Below are 17,163 nucleotides of genomic sequence, written 5' to 3' on the forward strand. Positions count from 1 at the left end.
AAAATAGAAGATGCCACTTGTTATCTCCTCTTATTGAACTGCTACTGAGTGGAAGACACATGTGTACAGCCTGTAAAACTGAACTTAATCTTGGACACTGTATTATATATAGGACTATTCTTATTGATATAAAACATATCCTGATAGAATTCTAGCCTACAGTAATTGATGTGAATACACCGGACCCTATTCACAAAACTTTATGAATTGTTTTAAAGAATGTTTTATTAAGGACTGTGTTTGTTTTGTTATTTTTGCCTGATTACTTACTTTGCAGTTCAACAACCCTTTCTGAACTGTTTTATGGGGGTTGTATTAGTTTATTGTCATTTTCCAAAGCGCAGTTAAGTTAGAGAAAGCATCAGGCCATGTTAATTTCAAACCATCTATACGGGATTGTGATAGGTGGTAATCCAATTGAGCAAACCTTTCTGTCCTTTAAATAAATCTGTTTGGAAATACATGCTTCTGATCCTGTGCCATCTTTCCGCTTTAAAAAGAACTTTGGGTACAAAAGCTAGGAATAAAATAGTGCTGATCTAGAATTTCACCGTTCCTGGGAGCTCCCTTTCTAGGGGTCAATGATTTCCATCTCCCAGCCTGACAGCTGCGAGTTATACCTCCATTGAGAGTGACTCCTGGCTCCTGCTCCATGCCCCACACCCCACTAGCACTGCATATAGCAATAAACTCTGATTTCTTTAATAAAAATGATCTCCAACCCGAGCTGCTGAATTTCCCCTGAAGCTGATCGCTCATGTTGCTTCAGGAATGGCAGGGGATGTACTACGCCAGGAGGAAATCAGGGGACAGCATACAGCAGCATGTGAAAATCACACCTGTGATGGGCCAGGGAGGGTGAGAGGTCACTTTTCTAACTTTTACCATCATCTTCAGTTATCTTGTTAATTCCTCTTTCAGGCACTGTTGAGTCAATGCAAGAACAATCATGGCATTTAATTGCTGTATCTTGGTAGAATGTCTGGTGCATGTACGCCTGCATGCATCACTACTTGGGTTCAAAAGGATGGGAATTAAAGCACAATACAGTGCTTGAGTCTCTTTGACACTTTGACACGCCATAGTTATATTTACGTCTACTTTAGCGATGATTGTAGTCTTATGTTTACTGTAAGTTCCGATTCACAAACTAAAAACATACACAACAATAACAAGCATTTGTATAGAAAATAAACTGACTACGGATTGGGCATTATTGTATATTTAGATTGTGCTTTTATAATGAGTTCAGTTTGACCAATCTTTTTATTTTTTTGTCCCCAGGAAGATCAGACATTTTGTTTCTATCAAGCGACTTTGCAGTGACAATAATAAACAGGTGAGATGTTGCTTGTTCTTCTCTTTGCAGTGACAATAATAAACAGGTGAGATGTTGCTTGTTCTTCTCTTTTAAGCATTAGTCTGGTGCCTCCCCACTGCTGGACCCCAAACAGCTCCCAGGCAAACACCCCCCTTCTCTGACACAGTGAACCAGAAAGAGGGGCAGCAATCCTGGAACAATAGGAGCTGCTCTGATTCCTTCTGAATCCTGATTTATCACAAAATAACGAATCGGATTGACTCCTACAGTAACCAGGTTGCCGCATGTCTTTCTGATTCCCTGTAACAGGAAAGGCAGGTTTTGGATAAGGTCGACGTTTGCTGGTTGTCCTGGGATAGTCCCACCCTGCAGACACAGCTGGTCAAAAACGAAGATTAAATTAAATCACATGAAGTGACCATTGCAACCTGTTACACAAATAAGAGTTTCAATGAAGTCCCTGAAAATGATTTGGTTTGACCCAGCTATGGTACAAGTCTACAGTGAGGATCTTGGGCAAGGCTGGGTGTCAGATCAGAGGCTAAATTAAGCAGCCAGTGTTCTTGCTCTCTCTTCTTGCAGTCTGCATTCAAGGTGGTTTGAGTCACTCGGATTGATTGTTGCAGTCACTTTGTGTGCATTTCTTTCTCCCACTTTAGGCTGCATTTCATTTTGCAGTACGTTTGATACTCGGGGTAATATGACAGTGTATCAGTAATAGATATTGGAAAATGTTATGTCATGTTGCGTCATTAGTAGATCTGTCCTGGGTCAGTGTCTTCATGCCCTTCATATGGAGGTAAGGATTTTTAAGGAGGTCCCTGTGTCACATTAAATGACTTGTCCTCAGCAAGTGGTTTTACAGCAGAATCCAGTGTTATGTGTAGTCGCTTCTTTATTGTACTCTTTAACAATAACTGATGTTTTTTTTTATTCTACTGTCAGGTATACAAGATACACCGTGATGAAAAATATTGTGGAGAAAATTCACAGACAGGTACAAATATCTGCTGCTTATCTTCTTCATTGTAAAAGGGAGAGAACCAGGAAACCACAGACCCCCAACACATGCGCAATGATTGAATCAATAATAAGAGGGGAACTAGAGGAGTATCTATATAGCAAGGGCATCATGGGAGACAGCCAGGGTGGATTCGGAAAACCTCTTAGACTTCCTTGAAAAGCCACTGCAAGGCTTGGACACACACAAAAAAAATCATATACTTAGATTTCCAAAGAGCCTTTGACAAAGCGCAGCATGAAAGATTAATCCTAAAGTTGCAATGCTGAGGTTGAGACTGCACTTAGAGTACTGTGTTCAGTTCTGGTCACCACAGTACCAAAGGGACATTGTGGCCCTGGAGGGAGTCCAATGAAGAGAAACCAGAAGGGCAACACTTATAACTTTAAAATCTGTTTCAAAGCTCTTTTCTAAATGGCCGCTCTAGTGCACTGGGGTTTGAGATCTTTCCTCACCGCAGGAAGATTAAAAAGCAAAAAAAAAAAAAACCATAACAACAAGTGCTCTGGCTTTTCTGTTCTGTACGACATTATTGTTGTGTTATCTGTTTGACAATGTGAACAATAATCCTGACACTGTCAGTGCACTAGAGCGGCCATTTTATAAAGAGCTTTGAAACAGACTTTAAAGTTATAAGTGTGAAACATTGTCAGGATGTTAACAATGAAAAGAGAAATGACAGGTACGTTATCTAAACAATTGTAGCAACACGTGGGGAAGTGGAACGCTATATTTTCCGGAACCCCGCTGCTCACTCTTTAAAGGAATGAGCAAGACAGGTTGAAAGAGTGAATGTGTTCAGCTTGGAACAAGCTGAACAGATTCATCATGAGTCACTATGTTTCTTATGTTTTTATGTTCTTATGTACATTAAAAAAATACTGTAACTGCTGTACAGTGTAGTTAATCTGCTACTCAACAACAGTTTGGCAGCACTATAAAAACATAACTGCACTGGGAATGGTCAGGGAATACAGAGCAGGTTAAAGCAGTCATTCTGGACAGAACTGAGGTCTGATGGGAAGACAGCATTACACCTACAACCCATCCCATGTCTAGCTGTAGCCAGTGCTACAAGTCTGTCACATTCCAGGTTATAGATAACCCACGTTATGTTGAATGTGTAATTATAACTAAAATGCAGGTTAGAGAACTTGTCTCAAATTCCAAAGTAACAACCCTTTCTGTTCGGTTCAGTGCAGTTTGGCAGAGTATGTGACCTCTCTGCCTTGTCTTTTTTTTACTCCCAGAGTCCTTGTCTTCCAGGCACAAGGACAGGAGGAAAGAATCTATTGACGTCAAGTCGATAACATCTCGAGGCAGTGACGGTAAGAGCAACTGAAAAACAGCTTGTGGTTTCTCCAGTTCCTCACGCGGACAGCAAGCACTGACATGTTCCCAGAACTGACACTGTAGCAATTACACTTGCACTGACTCAGCCCAATTAGTCTTGTAACCCAGGAGGAAGCATCAGTGAGAAAGAGCACACATGTGTGACACATCTTCACATACCTTACACAGTTATTTTCATATTTCACCTCTTTAATCATCTTTTAGATCAAAGGTGGGCTCTTCAATTGCAGCTCATTGTTCTCACCATGTGCTGATGTGTTCAATGGAACTTATTAAATCTCCATCCAGGCCCTAAGGCCTTCTGCCTATTTAATTGTTTCTATTAAACCTGGTGTGCAATGGCCCTCCAGCACCAGAATTTGGCACCACTGTATTAGCCTATACACTCAGATCTATAGTCATAAAACTGTATGGGATTAAAAGCTTGCTAACATTTAGCAACAGATAACATGCAAATAGAGTCTGAGGCACATGCTTAATAGTGAAAACACAGGGAAAGTTATGAACGAAAACAAAACAAAGTGAAATACAATTTTTGATCGCAGTACATGGTTGATTGAATGTGGCAGATTGGATGTTAGTTCTGTTGAGATATAAACCTCTTTATATTCCTGCATAAGAGATATAATCCTTTTCACCGAGTGTCTCAGCCAATGAGTGGTCAGTACACCCTTGGAACTTCAGAATCAGAAATCTCACTCTCACGGTCACTTAGTTACAAACAGCCAAATATGATCCAGCACGAAAAAAGACATCAAACCTACTTTAAAATGTCTGCATTTATGTACAAAAAGTGCATTTTCCATTACATGATAGCAAAGATATCCTCCTTGATTGGTCTCCTACTGTAAGTGTGATTTTTGTGCTCTGTTATCAAGCAGGAAGACTGTACTTTAGATTAAAACAGAGAACTCTTGATGGGCTTTTAGAGGTTTCTGAAGTCATGTCATTAATATAAATATGCATGTGTTTTTGTACCAGCTCCAAGTTTACAGAACCGCAGGTACTCGTCAATGGCTAAAATCCATTCCATGACAATAGAGGCTCCCATTACAAAGGTAAGAGAGTTCGGCAAACCTGAATACTGGAAGAACGTGAAACCGGAGTTACGCACACTGTGCTGCAGGAGCATCTCTTATTACCCCTTCAGAATGTTACATAATAAAGGGGGTGAGGGTCAACACTTGCATTTGAATGTGATTGAGTATATAACAAAAAAAACGTAGACGTGGCATATGAATATTATAACAACACCATGGAGGAAAACCATTTACTCCAAATGTAACCCATGTACCTCCCCGTTCTCTTGTGCATCGTTGTTTTTATAATCAGTGTGTTCTGGTTCTATACTGTACTGTTTGTATACGTTTTCATCATTGTGTGGATGTTTGTTTCTATGACTGTTTGTGACTCTTGTAACTAGAGTTTGGCTTGTTGTATTTATACACCTTCAAAATGGTTTGGCAAACAACACACACAACTGTAGATTATTAAATCAACTCGACCCCACAAAAATCATAAAGACTACCAGTTGGATATTATGAGCATAAGCATTTTGTGAGTGCACATTGCAGTGATCTGCTTTGTATTGCAAACACCCTTCTAGTTGCTCATTTCAACAAATTCCCATAATCTCACTGGCTCTCTCAAGTCTGTAAGTGTAATGGGCAGTGTTGTGCGATACACTGCCGTTACGGATTGTGTCCCCAGTCGTTGAGATGAGACGAGGTTAAAACCTCTGAAACCACGAATGCAGACGAGCCTGGCTCTTGTATTGTGGTAAAGACACTCACTTGCGGTGCATGGGGTTGCCAGTTCACGCCCAGCCTCTGCCCTGTTACATACGGAAGGTTCACAGGTAAAGAACAGTGCTGTACCACACACTGCACAAACAAGTCCTAAGAGTGGAACCAAACAGCAAAGGCTTCTGCAGCCAGGTAGCGGAATTCATTGATGAACGCTGCAGTTGCATGACTAGGAAGGTTGAGCTTGTGGGTGTGTAGTTTTAAAGAAAGATGCTAATATTGCATGTGTTTCTTTAGGTTATCAACATTATCAATGCTGCCCAGGAGAACAGTCCCGTGACAGTAGCGGAGGCCCTGGACAGAGTGCTAGAAATCCTCCGAACCACAGAGCTGTACTCCCCCCAGCTCGGGAGTAAAGATGATGACCCACACACCAGTGACCTTGTCGGAGGTCTCATGACTGTGAGTTGGAAACATTTGAATCTGCGGCTGTTTAGTTCAAGATGCTAACCCTTATGGTACATAAGCAGTGTGCAGTAGTGGTTAGGGCTCTGGACTCTTGCCCAGAGGGTCGTGGCTTCAATCCCAGGTGGGGACACTGCTGCTGTACCCTTGAGCAAAGTACTTTACCTAGATTGCTCCAGTAAAAACCCAACTGTATAAATGGGTAATTGTATGTAAAAATAATGTGATATCTTGTAACAATTGTAAGTCACCCTGGATAAGGGAGTCTCCTAAGAAATAAATAATAATAATAATACATACAGTATAACACAGACGCCATACTTTATACCTATCTATTACCTGTTTTGAATGATGTGTGCATTAATTCTGTGTTCTCTCCATTGTGTAGTCTAACTGGGTGGTGTTCCCATGTTGTTGTTGTTGTGTTATACCTGAGCAGTCATGTGATATTGTGACTCTATACTCTACCGTGAAGCAGGTGGGAGTTGAAATAAAAATATTGTGTTACTGTTCATATAAAGGGAATATATTCATTTTAGGAAAGCCTTGCACCCAGTGTTCACTTTGACAAGCTTACTTACGTGATTTATACATGTCAGAGGAGCGACGGTCGTCTTTCATGTTTTTATAACTTTACAAATTGTGTTACAGGACGGACTGCGCAAACCTTCTGGGAATGATATCTTCTCCAAGAGTAAGTACAAACACAATAATTCAGTCAGGCTGAAACTGGTAACAGTACCCACACTACAGAACAGCTCTGAGCACGTCTGTGTAGTTTTATAGAAATGACTGTGTGTCAGGCGAATAGCAGGGCTCAGTTAAAAAATGTTCCGTGATAATGTTTTTTTTTTTCACATGGTTATATTTCTGTTTTCCTTTAGATGTGACCCAAATTCAAAGTCACCTGGTGATGCCCACCACCCCCAATGACATCCCTCCTCGAATAGCACAGCTGCTGAACAATGAAGAGATGTGGGATTTCAACATTTTAGATCTGGAGGCTGCCACAAACAAGCGGTGAGAAAAAAATCAAAAGCTGATTGACTGGCCACTGCTGCATATTTCATATTATAATATTAAATGATTGCTTTGAGAATTCCTCTCTTATTACTGGTGTGTGCGTGGAATATAAGTTACATTGCCAACATGATTTGCAAATTTAGCTGCAAATACAGTTTAACATTGAGATTGGAATCTAATGTCAATAAAAGGGATTTCATTTCAATAATGAATGATCGCTGCAGTTTTAAGAGCAAGGTGTTTCTCGGTTTGCATGTTGTCAAGTCACATGACCTCAGTTTAACTGGGTCACAGCGAGGAGCTCTTTATGATCCCATCGTTATTGCTATTGACAGAACGTACATGCATGTTTGTCTCTCATTTCCAGACCTCTCACCTACCTCGGATTGAAGATCTTTGCCCGCTTTGGTGTGTGTGAGTTTCTGAACTGCACGGAGGCTACGCTGAAATCCTGGCTCCAGGTTATCGAGGCTAATTACCACGCGTCCAACTCTTACCACAACTCCACGCACGCAGCCGACGTCCTACACGCCACAGCCTACTTTCTTCAGAAAGAGAGAGTCAAGGTAAGAAGAATCGAGTTGCTTTACAGGTGAAACATCAACCCAGTAGTGAGATGTTAAAAGAGGCTTGGTAAGCTAAGCTCTGCTACATTTTGCAAAATAAAAAAAAAAATCTCAATTATTATTATATCTAAAATATTTTTGACATGCTGTGGCTGTCATGATCCATGAGGTTAGCCTCTTGTGTTTTCCTTTATGAACTCAGAGCACTTCACCTCATGCTATCCAGGTGATGTCTTAATGGCACTGCTGTTGTGGGTTATACGTTGTTACAATGTGTGCATTGAACAATTGTGCCAGTTAGGTGGGTGGTAACATATGATGGACATCAAACTTGCTCAAAACAAATACAAAAAAGGCGTTGGTCTCTGTATACCCCACAGGTGAGTATAAGAGCCTCACTCTTCACTGTGCTGGTGAAACTGCTTTTTTGACATCACAGTCTCTTATGCACTGTCAAGCAGAAAGATTTAAAGATAAATGCCCTGTATGGTACATGGATACACTGCATTTCATTATAGAGATTTGGGAAGTGGTCCTATCGCAGTACCTGCCGCTTCCAAGCTTCTCATTGGGTATGCCAGTCATTGTATTTGGACACCACTCTGTGCACATGCAAATGGAAAGCACTTCAACGGTTCTGTATGAATGAATGTCGGTGACGTCACACACTCCCCCCTCTTGCATGTGCTTCAGGGCAGTCTGGACCAGCTGGATGAGGTAGCTGCTCTCATTGCAGCGACGGTGCACGATGTGGATCACCCCGGCCGCACCAACTCCTTCCTGTGCAACGCAGGCAGCGAGCTCGCTGTGCTGTACAACGACATGGCTGTGCTGGAGAGTCACCATGCAGCCCTGGCTTTCCAGCTCACCACGCGCGACCGACAGTGCAACGTCTTCATCAACATGGAGAGGTCAGGCACTTCACTCCTGGCACTCTTAGCAATACAACTAATGTATTATTGGCTGTTCGTTAGCAAACACTGGCACTCACTTGTACACATACACAAGCTAATTCAATCTGTACTTTTAAGAGTGTTCAATATAAGGCTTCTCACGAGTGCCTTAGTTACATGTATAATACTGATACATATTGTTTCGAACATCCTGGACAACACAATTATAGACACATTACTAAGTACTTACAACAGATCCTCAGACTAAACCTACGTGTGCTGCAGTACTGGTATTCCCTGACCTCAGGACTCTGTGGCTATACTAATATACTGTTTCTCCACTGGTTTAGAACACAGTATCGTACACTGCGGCAGGCTATTATTGACATGGTCCTGGCAACAGAGATGACGAAGCACTTTGAGCATGTGAACAAGTTTGTAAACAGCATCAACAAGCCGATGGCAGCTATAGAAGAAACCAGTTCCAATGTAAGCATTTTATTTGGCGTGTCTACTTTGCAGGGCTGTGCTAAGATTTGTGTTGTTTTAACAAATGCTGGATTATTTTCAAAACATAGTAAGGGTTAAATGTTCAGTGATATTTTACCAAGCTTCGAAAACCAGGTCTCTATGGTAACAGATAGCGATAGATAGAAATGAAATGCCAACAGAATGCTGACAAGGAATGAAATCTTGTGCGTCAGTGTACCTTTGATATATATGAGCCTGCCTTCGAACTGCTGTAGTGACTGTGTCTGTCTGTCACAGAGTGAAGGATGCGACTGTGAGTGCCCAGCGAGTATAAAGAACTCACCGGAGAACCGACTGCTCATCAAGCGCATGCTGATCAAGTGTGCAGATGTGGCCAACCCCTGCCGGCCCCTGGAACTCTGCATAGAGTGGGCTGGACGCATCTCAGAGGAGTACTTTGCACAGGTAATCTGGAAGAGATAAAAAATGTCCTCTGTTGTTTGTACTGACTGGATTATATATCATCACATCTTCTCTCCTGTTTGTAGATTGACTGGATTAAATATCATCACATCTCCTGTCCTGTTTGTAGATTGACTGGATTATATATCATCACATCTCCTCTCCTGTTTGTAGATTGACTGGATTAGATATCATCACATCTCCTCTCCTGTTTGTACTGACTGGATTAGATATCATCACATCTCCTATCCTGTTTGTACTTACTGGATTAGATATCATCACATCTCCTCTCCTGTTTGTACTGACTGGATTATATATCATCACATCTCCTCTCCTGTTTGTAGATTGACTGGATTAGATATCATCACATCTCTCCTGTTTGTACTGACTGGATTAGATATCATCACATCTCCTATCCTGTTTGTACTTACTGGATTAGATATCATCACATCTCCTCTCCTGTTTGTACTGACTGGATTAGATATCATCACATCTCCTCTCCTGTTTGTAGATTGACTGGATTAGATATCATCACATCTCCTCTCCTGTTTGTACTGATTGACTAGATTAGATATCATCACATCTCCTCTCCTGTTTGTACTGATTGACTAGATTAGATATCATCACATCTCCTCTCCTGTTTGTAGGCTGACTGGGTTAGATATCATACATAAGAACGTAAGAAGCATGACAAACGAGAGGAAGCCATTCAGCTCAGCAATGCTCATCCGGTTACTGGGAGCTGATTATCTTTTATTGGACTCTGGTCTGTGACCAGGATTTAAGAAGGTGGTCAAAACTATTACATTACAAGCAGTAATTCAAAAGGGCAGTTACACCACAAACTGTTTTTAATCACTGTGATTCTATCTTTGTTTTAAAATTGATTTGTATGTGGGGTTTTTTTACAATTTTTTAAAGTATGGGTTATGCAATTTGCTGGAATATTCCACGATTAAGAAAAAAAGGACAGACAGGAAGTGTCTTAAATACACACTCTGTTTTTCAGACCGATGAAGAGAAGAGACAAGGGCTGCCTGTGGTCATGCCAGTGTTTGATCGGAATACTTGCAGCATTCCAAAGTCTCAGATATCATTTATCGATTACTTCATCACCGACATGTTTGATGCCTGGGATGGTGAGATTTCTTGGTTGATTCGGTTGATTCGTTTGTTACTTTAATTGAATCAGTATTACTGGTCCGTAACATGGAGCCCACCCGCTCCCAGTATAGCCATGCTCCTCCAAACCACTTCATTGAAGAAAGGAGGAGGCACGTACACAGTTCCTGTGGACTCTGTTCTCAGAATCAGCTGCCAGCTAGCAGGAGAAAGTTCAGCACGGACTCACTTCTGATTTAGCTTATTAGCATTATATTTTGTAAGAGCAATGACATTTAACTTTTTTTTTTTTTTTCACATTGAGAGATTGTAAGATCTCAGTATAAGTGTACACTCACACACATATTCAGCTTGGTATAAGTGTACACTGGCTGTGTGGTCCAGTGGTTAAAGAAAAGGGCTTGTAACCAGGAGGTCCCCGGTTCAAATCCCACCTCAGCCACTGACTCATTGTGTGACCCTGAGCAAGTCACTTAACCTCCTTGTGCTCCGTCTTTCGGGTGAGACGTAATTGTAAGTGACTTTGCAGCTGATGCTTACTTCACACACCCTAGTCTCTGTAAGTCGCCTTGGATAAAGGCGTCTGCTAAATAAACAAATAATAATAATAATACTCAGCTCGGTGTAAGTGTACACTGGCACTCACACACATTCAGACACAAAAGAACACGCATTAGTTCTTGTTCTTCAGAAAGATGTGGCCTTGGCCTTTATGTAGTCCCTCTAGACTACAGAGTGATGCTGAAGCTTAATATAGATTTTTTCATTATTATTTATTCATTTTCTCAAATTTGCCCTCGTTTGACTCAAGCATAACATTGCCAAAAAACACTAGATTATTAAGAACAAAACCTTGTTTTTCTATCCAATCGGAAATGCCTGATTTTAATGTTCCCTCCCTTTTTCAACCCACTTACTGATCATGAGGATCAATGGGTGAGCTATGCTCTCTCTGTCAAGCCAACTGTCTCTTTGAACCCACCGAACCGAAGCAACAGACACTACCCAGCTCGAGAGCCCTCAGGCCAGGGCTGGTGTGGCTGCAGACTATCATTGTGGTCCCTGAACTGCAAGAGATGGACTGTCCTGAGCAGATTGTCACTGCTGTCCCCAATGGCGTGCAGAGGCCAAGGATGGAAACTTAATGAGCCATTGCCTTAGAGCTGTTTCAGAACAATCCCATAAAGTGTGCTGTTAGGAGGAACTGCTACAAACATCTGTTCTGTGGTGCAGTTTATACTGTACCAGCTGAGATTTCCGTTCAGGGTGGCTTCTGTGTTTTGGTGGAATTCAACTGCAGTAAAGGAACTTTTTTTTCTTTGTTACAGCAATTTGTAAAGGGGGTGGGATTTTCTCTAGGGTTCAGCTAACTTGGCAGGAGCTTTTTCCAGTTTTCCTTCATGTGACTGTCTTTACTGTGTTATTGTTTCCCATCTAGCTTTTGCCAATCTGCCTGGCTTGATGCAACACTTGGCTGAAAACCACAAGTACTGGAAAGCATTGGATGAAATGAAGTGTAAGAGCCTCAGACCCCCTCCAGATCTGTGACATCATCAACAAGATCTTGAATGCAGCCCCTCGATCTCACTCCTTCTCACTGTGATTTTATCAGAAAAAACTGTCATGGGAAAGAGAATTTTTACTGCATTTTGCCAAGATGGTTTACAGTATCATAGAGTTGGGCTGCAAAAAAACAACAATTGCAACATTAGAATTGTGCTACACTGTGCCTGACAACTTAACAACAGAGGCGGTTGGAAACTGCTGTTTTGTGAAGATCAGTCCTTTCCCCAGAAATACAATCCACATTATGTTTGTAGAGACATTTGGTTTAAAACTAGGGGTGGGGTAAGAGAAATAATGTTAGGTATTTATGATTACTAAACCTGCGGGAACACGAAGTCACTTTGTGGCTTGGAACTTGGTTTCAGGAGACTAGGTTTCAGGCCACTGCATGACACACCAGGGGAGACTTGGGGTTTGATACAGCAAAGTGGCCACAAACTAGATCACCCGGTCTCCTGGAACCAGGTTTCAAGCCACTGTTCCTCAAAAAAGTGGCTTTGCGTTCCCTCAGTTTAAGAGTTTTTTTAATGCACACATTGTTACTGCTTTATGTCTCACTAAATCACTTGATAAAAATACCATTGGCTTACCACTGTATTACACTGAAGAAATAGTAGCAGATCCATTTCCAGACCACAGCAGTGGCAGCAATTGCAACACAATTGATTTGGAAGAAACATTGCACAGTGGTTCTGGTATGGCACTGTGGCACTGCATGGATCGGTGTGCATTGGTTCAAACCATTTGAATAGCCCTGGTATGCAGGAATGATAAAGTGTTACCGCTGTGATGTCATTCTGAGTAGTCTCTTATGTGCAGAATCAAAGCACTGCCATTGTGTGCCACTTCATTGTCATTGAAGATCATTTGCCAAGGAGTGCCTCCATCAGATGAGAAGCTATATGAAGATCAGACTCCAGCCTTGCTCAGATGTCACAGTAGGAACCTTTGCAGCAGTCTGATCCCACAGACCCCTGCTGTCTCTCTTATCCACATGGTTTAAGATGGACCTCCTCAGGATACAGGGGGAGGGTACGTCAACAATGTGGGTTAATACAAGTGTAACAAATACGTCTTAAATTGCATTGGGTTGAAGTCAACTAACTAGAATCAATTCAGAATCAAAAACAGCAATCTCCTAGCAAGCTTGGCTGTGACCGCTTTATTATTTGCTTATTTCCTATGTTCATAAAGCTGGCGTTTCACACACTTTTTGACATAAATATTTGAGGACTGCTCCCTTCCAGTGCCTGCTGTGCTGCTATTTCTTGCTGGAAACACTTTTACAGGTGAAATGAACTGCCTGCAGTATGATTACTTTATTGTTCAAGGTCTATTATGACTACTATTTTAGAAATCATGCTAGTATACATTTTAAAGATGTTTTTTTTACAGGGTGAACTTAGGCCAACAGCCACCCCCTAGTGGTGCCATCGAAAACAACAGGAAACTTGAAACAACACTGAATAACCTGTACCTTTACGATTTTAAAACTTTGAGGTTACTTCACCCTTAGGATGTGAAAATTGAGACTTTACTGGTCCTGTGCTACGATCAAGCAATAGCATTAGGTGACTTGAAAGATATGTGTTAAAGTAATGAGCAGCAGTGCCTCAGATGGAAGAACGCATTTCGAGCCCTGTTATAGAAGCACAGGGTTGAACTAGCCTAGACTCTAGCCTGTGATAAATTGTAAAGTGCCTTTTTTGGCAGATTCTACCAGTATAAGCCATTATGTATGGTTGTTATATGTAGTGTATACACACTCCACGACTATGATTTATTCTGCAGTTTGGTGTGTTTTCTTTACTCGTTGTGTATTGGACAGGTTTTATTTGATGTTTTCGTTGTTAAAATACAGACACGTATGGAGGATCATTCGAGCGGGACATGCTAACAGATTGGATTTGCACAGAGCAGCCGTACACTTCTTTCCTCAGTACTGCAAACAGTAGTCAACTCCAGTACTAGAAAGAGTCTGTGATTGAACAGTTAAGTTAGAAATGTTATTTTTGTATTTCTTTTCCAATATTAAATCTGACATTGAACCCAGTGAAAACTCGATATGAAACGCAAAAAGGGGTTAATACAATCATATGAAATAGAAAGGTTTTTAGTATCACATTGCATTCTTCAAATACGGTAGCTTCTTATTGTAGACTCCCAAGTTACTAGTTAACTCAAACTTTCCCAAATTAAAGAAATAACAGAGAGCTCAAATCACGGATAATGTGCTATCCTGTTACAGAATGATGAACCATTATGATTGTAATTATTATTATGTTTTTAATTGAAATGATTTACTACAGCTAGTTATTCCAGCCTATGGAGCTATATTAGCTACCCCCTCAGCTGAACAAATGGGAAGCCAGTATGATGCAGTATAATGTAAAATTATGACATTTAATGTACATATATAGTGTTTTACAGCTATTAAGAATGTTAAGTAAGAAGACATGTTTGTGTATATGATAAAGGGATAACCCTTTAGTCCAGGGGGTCTGTTCTAAGTGGGTATATTCTGTGTATGAATCTTGTAATAATGTATACTATATTCTTAAACCATGTACCAGAAACATGATTTCAAAAGTGCATTGTAATTTAGTGTTATAATTAATAACATGTTTATAGATTGCAGATGACCGTTTATAACGGATCCCTAAAGTGCTAAATTAACTATTCAACCAAAGGCGAAGCGTCATCTACATAAACTGCCTTATTACAAGCACTTAACCTTTGCTAAAAAGGGTTAGCTGATTTTATGTGCATCAGAGATATTAAAAGCCATCCATCATTTTAATCTCCTGTCTGTTCAAAACAAGCTGACACAGTGTTTGTCAGGTGTGAGTGGGGACGAGTCCTTATACCCGGTACAATTTATTTTGCATGCCTATAATGACTGCTGATTTAAGCCTTTGCTAAGAACTAAAGTAATGTTCTCATCAGTGTAGAGTAGCAGCCACATGTTATTTTATCCTTGCATTTTTAAGAAAGTATTGTAAAACTGAAGCACAAAACATGAATCATGTTTATATTCTAGCACAGCTTTCATTTCTGCAAGACAGAACTTACAAAGCTTGGTAACATTTCACCATGTTTTTTTTTCTGCTATAATACTACTGTTTTATCAAGGGAAAGCCAGGGTATTTTTTTAAACAATCACAAAAGCACTTTGTTGTGTATTTGTATTAATCTTTACACTACCATCAGAACTGTACAGTGAGGGAACATTCCATAATAAGAAATGGAACTGCCTGGCTACTTTGTATATTGTCACTTTTAAGTTAATCATAATTCCTATCAATTGTGGAGGTTGTAATTCTTAAGTATCGTTTTCAGGCGAAATTAAAAGGTTGAATGCAAGAAAGATTGTCAGAGTGGCTTTCAAAGAGTTAAACACTGTCTTGTCCTTGAGGAAGTTTAAGTGCTTAGTTTGGATGAAAGTTTTTTTTTTAACCAACTCTAAAAAACATGTTGAATTCCCTCGTTCAACTCGAAACATTATACTTATGAAAAGGGGGAGGGATTTGTCATTGATTCAAGGTGCATGACACCAGAGACCAAAAGCGATTCCCATCTTTGCCAGTTAAGTGCCATTGTTCTCATTTGAGGACAGGCCACATTGTCATTTTTTGGAGCATTTTTAACTGGCATCTACATGTTATTTTAATGTTCTGTTTAACTATATTGTTATGATAACTTACTCTAATTTTGTTAACAGCAAAAGTTATGTCTAAATGTAATGTGTCAAATTACGTAAATACAGCTTGTGTTCTGATTTTGTCAAAGAAGTTAATTTGGTACTTAATGGGTTAATGTAGAAGCTCTGTTTATCAGCCTAGTTTTTAGCGGTCAGGAGGGCATGCTACTAAAGACTCCATGAGAATAGTGCGCTGTTTGCTGCTCTGGCACAAGATCCAGCCCACATTGGGAATCTTTGGAGCTTAGAGAGGTGCTGTGTAGAGGACTTCAGTCCCCGGCAACGTTGACTTTCATGAGCACTAAATGTTAACATTTAAAATGATGTAATATCAGGAGTGATAAGAAGGATTGTCTACAAAGGAGTTTTTCTTTGTGTTTTTGTGTGTTCTTTTTACAGTATGTGTAACTACAGGTACAAACTTTGTGCCAACTGTTTTTTTTTTTTTTTTAATACGTTTTATATCTCAGTTAGGACTGTATGTAGCTGGCCACGCAGAATTGTATATAAGCTCTATTTTTAATAGAATCATCTATCTACTTGGTCATGGACTGATAAAATATGACATTGTATAATAATTTTAAATTGTGTGTATTTTTGAAAAGTTTTATTGTTTGTAACAAAAAAAACAAAAGTTAAAAAGAAAATGTGTACACATTAATCCCGTTCACGTCTGGATACATCTGTAACTTTCCACTTTGATTGTGTAAATCTGATAGATTTGAAATATTTTATTTCACTGCTCATATCCCCATGCTGTATGTTTGATAACAGTGTCACTTTTGTTTTGTTATCACATTTATTTCAGAAACTTTGTGTATTTGTGAATGAAAATTAAAAACAAAACGTATTGTGCTATGGTTATCTGCATAATATTCTATATACACCTATCTAATCATCAAATCAGAAGTTGAATTAAATAGTTTATTATCTGCTATATTACATATAACACAGTTCTTGCTTGAAAAATTCAAGCCATGAAAAACATACACACATGATAACCTTTAACCACATGACATGTCACAGAAGAACTTATCCAGGACATTGTTTGACACTTATGAAGTGTTGCTGAAGAGTAAAAAAAAAAGGTAAATTCTCCAAACTGTTTTATAACCATTTGCATCACATTGCCCTTGCCCTGAACCTTGCATGCTAACATCACTGCACTATGTCAGCCACACGCTTAAAAACATTTATGTGCTTCATAGAACAAAATTAAGTTATGAAAATACCTAAAAAGTAGAGGATCAGGATACTGTACACATTATTTGTCTGTTGTGCTGTTGAGCTTTCCAGAAGCCTTTTTTAAAAGAACTGCATGTAACTTGTATTTAGGGGAGTGTGGCTGAAAACTCTTTCACTCTTTACTGTACTGCACAATCCTAACTGAATATACACCCTCTCGGCTAGACTGCCAACTGTGCGCACTCTTAAAGCAGTGGATTTTACTAATAA

At 39.9% G+C, this 17,163-nt stretch overlaps 1 protein-coding gene across 3 annotated transcripts in view; it reads left to right on the forward strand.

The window, feature by feature from the left end:
• The window catches only part of LOC117973415 (high affinity cAMP-specific and IBMX-insensitive 3',5'-cyclic phosphodiesterase 8B-like), a 75,141-nt gene extending 59,169 nt beyond the window's left edge, over positions 1-15,972 (forward strand). For all 3 annotated transcript variants that reach the window (XM_058993763.1, XM_058993725.1, XM_058993691.1), the window contains 14 exons: positions 770-858; positions 1,285-1,339; positions 2,267-2,318; positions 3,593-3,670; positions 4,677-4,753; positions 5,738-5,902; positions 6,557-6,599; positions 6,790-6,925; positions 7,296-7,494; positions 8,188-8,405; positions 8,738-8,876; positions 9,156-9,323; positions 10,330-10,459; positions 11,881-15,972. In XM_058993763.1, the coding sequence (XP_058849746.1) occupies positions 770-858; positions 1,285-1,339; positions 2,267-2,318; positions 3,593-3,670; positions 4,677-4,753; positions 5,738-5,902; positions 6,557-6,599; positions 6,790-6,925; positions 7,296-7,494; positions 8,188-8,405; positions 8,738-8,876; positions 9,156-9,323; positions 10,330-10,459; positions 11,881-11,990 (1,659 nt within the window). In that variant the 3' untranslated portion in view covers positions 11,991-15,972. The remainder of the gene's footprint in view (positions 1-769; positions 859-1,284; positions 1,340-2,266; positions 2,319-3,592; positions 3,671-4,676; positions 4,754-5,737; positions 5,903-6,556; positions 6,600-6,789; positions 6,926-7,295; positions 7,495-8,187; positions 8,406-8,737; positions 8,877-9,155; positions 9,324-10,329; positions 10,460-11,880) is intronic.
• Positions 15,973-17,163: the final 1,191 nt, after the last annotated feature.

The sequence above is a fragment of the Acipenser ruthenus genome, chromosome 1 (genome assembly GCF_902713425.1).
Source record: "Acipenser ruthenus chromosome 1, fAciRut3.2 maternal haplotype, whole genome shotgun sequence".
NCBI lineage: Eukaryota > Metazoa > Chordata > Actinopteri > Acipenseriformes > Acipenseridae > Acipenser > Acipenser ruthenus.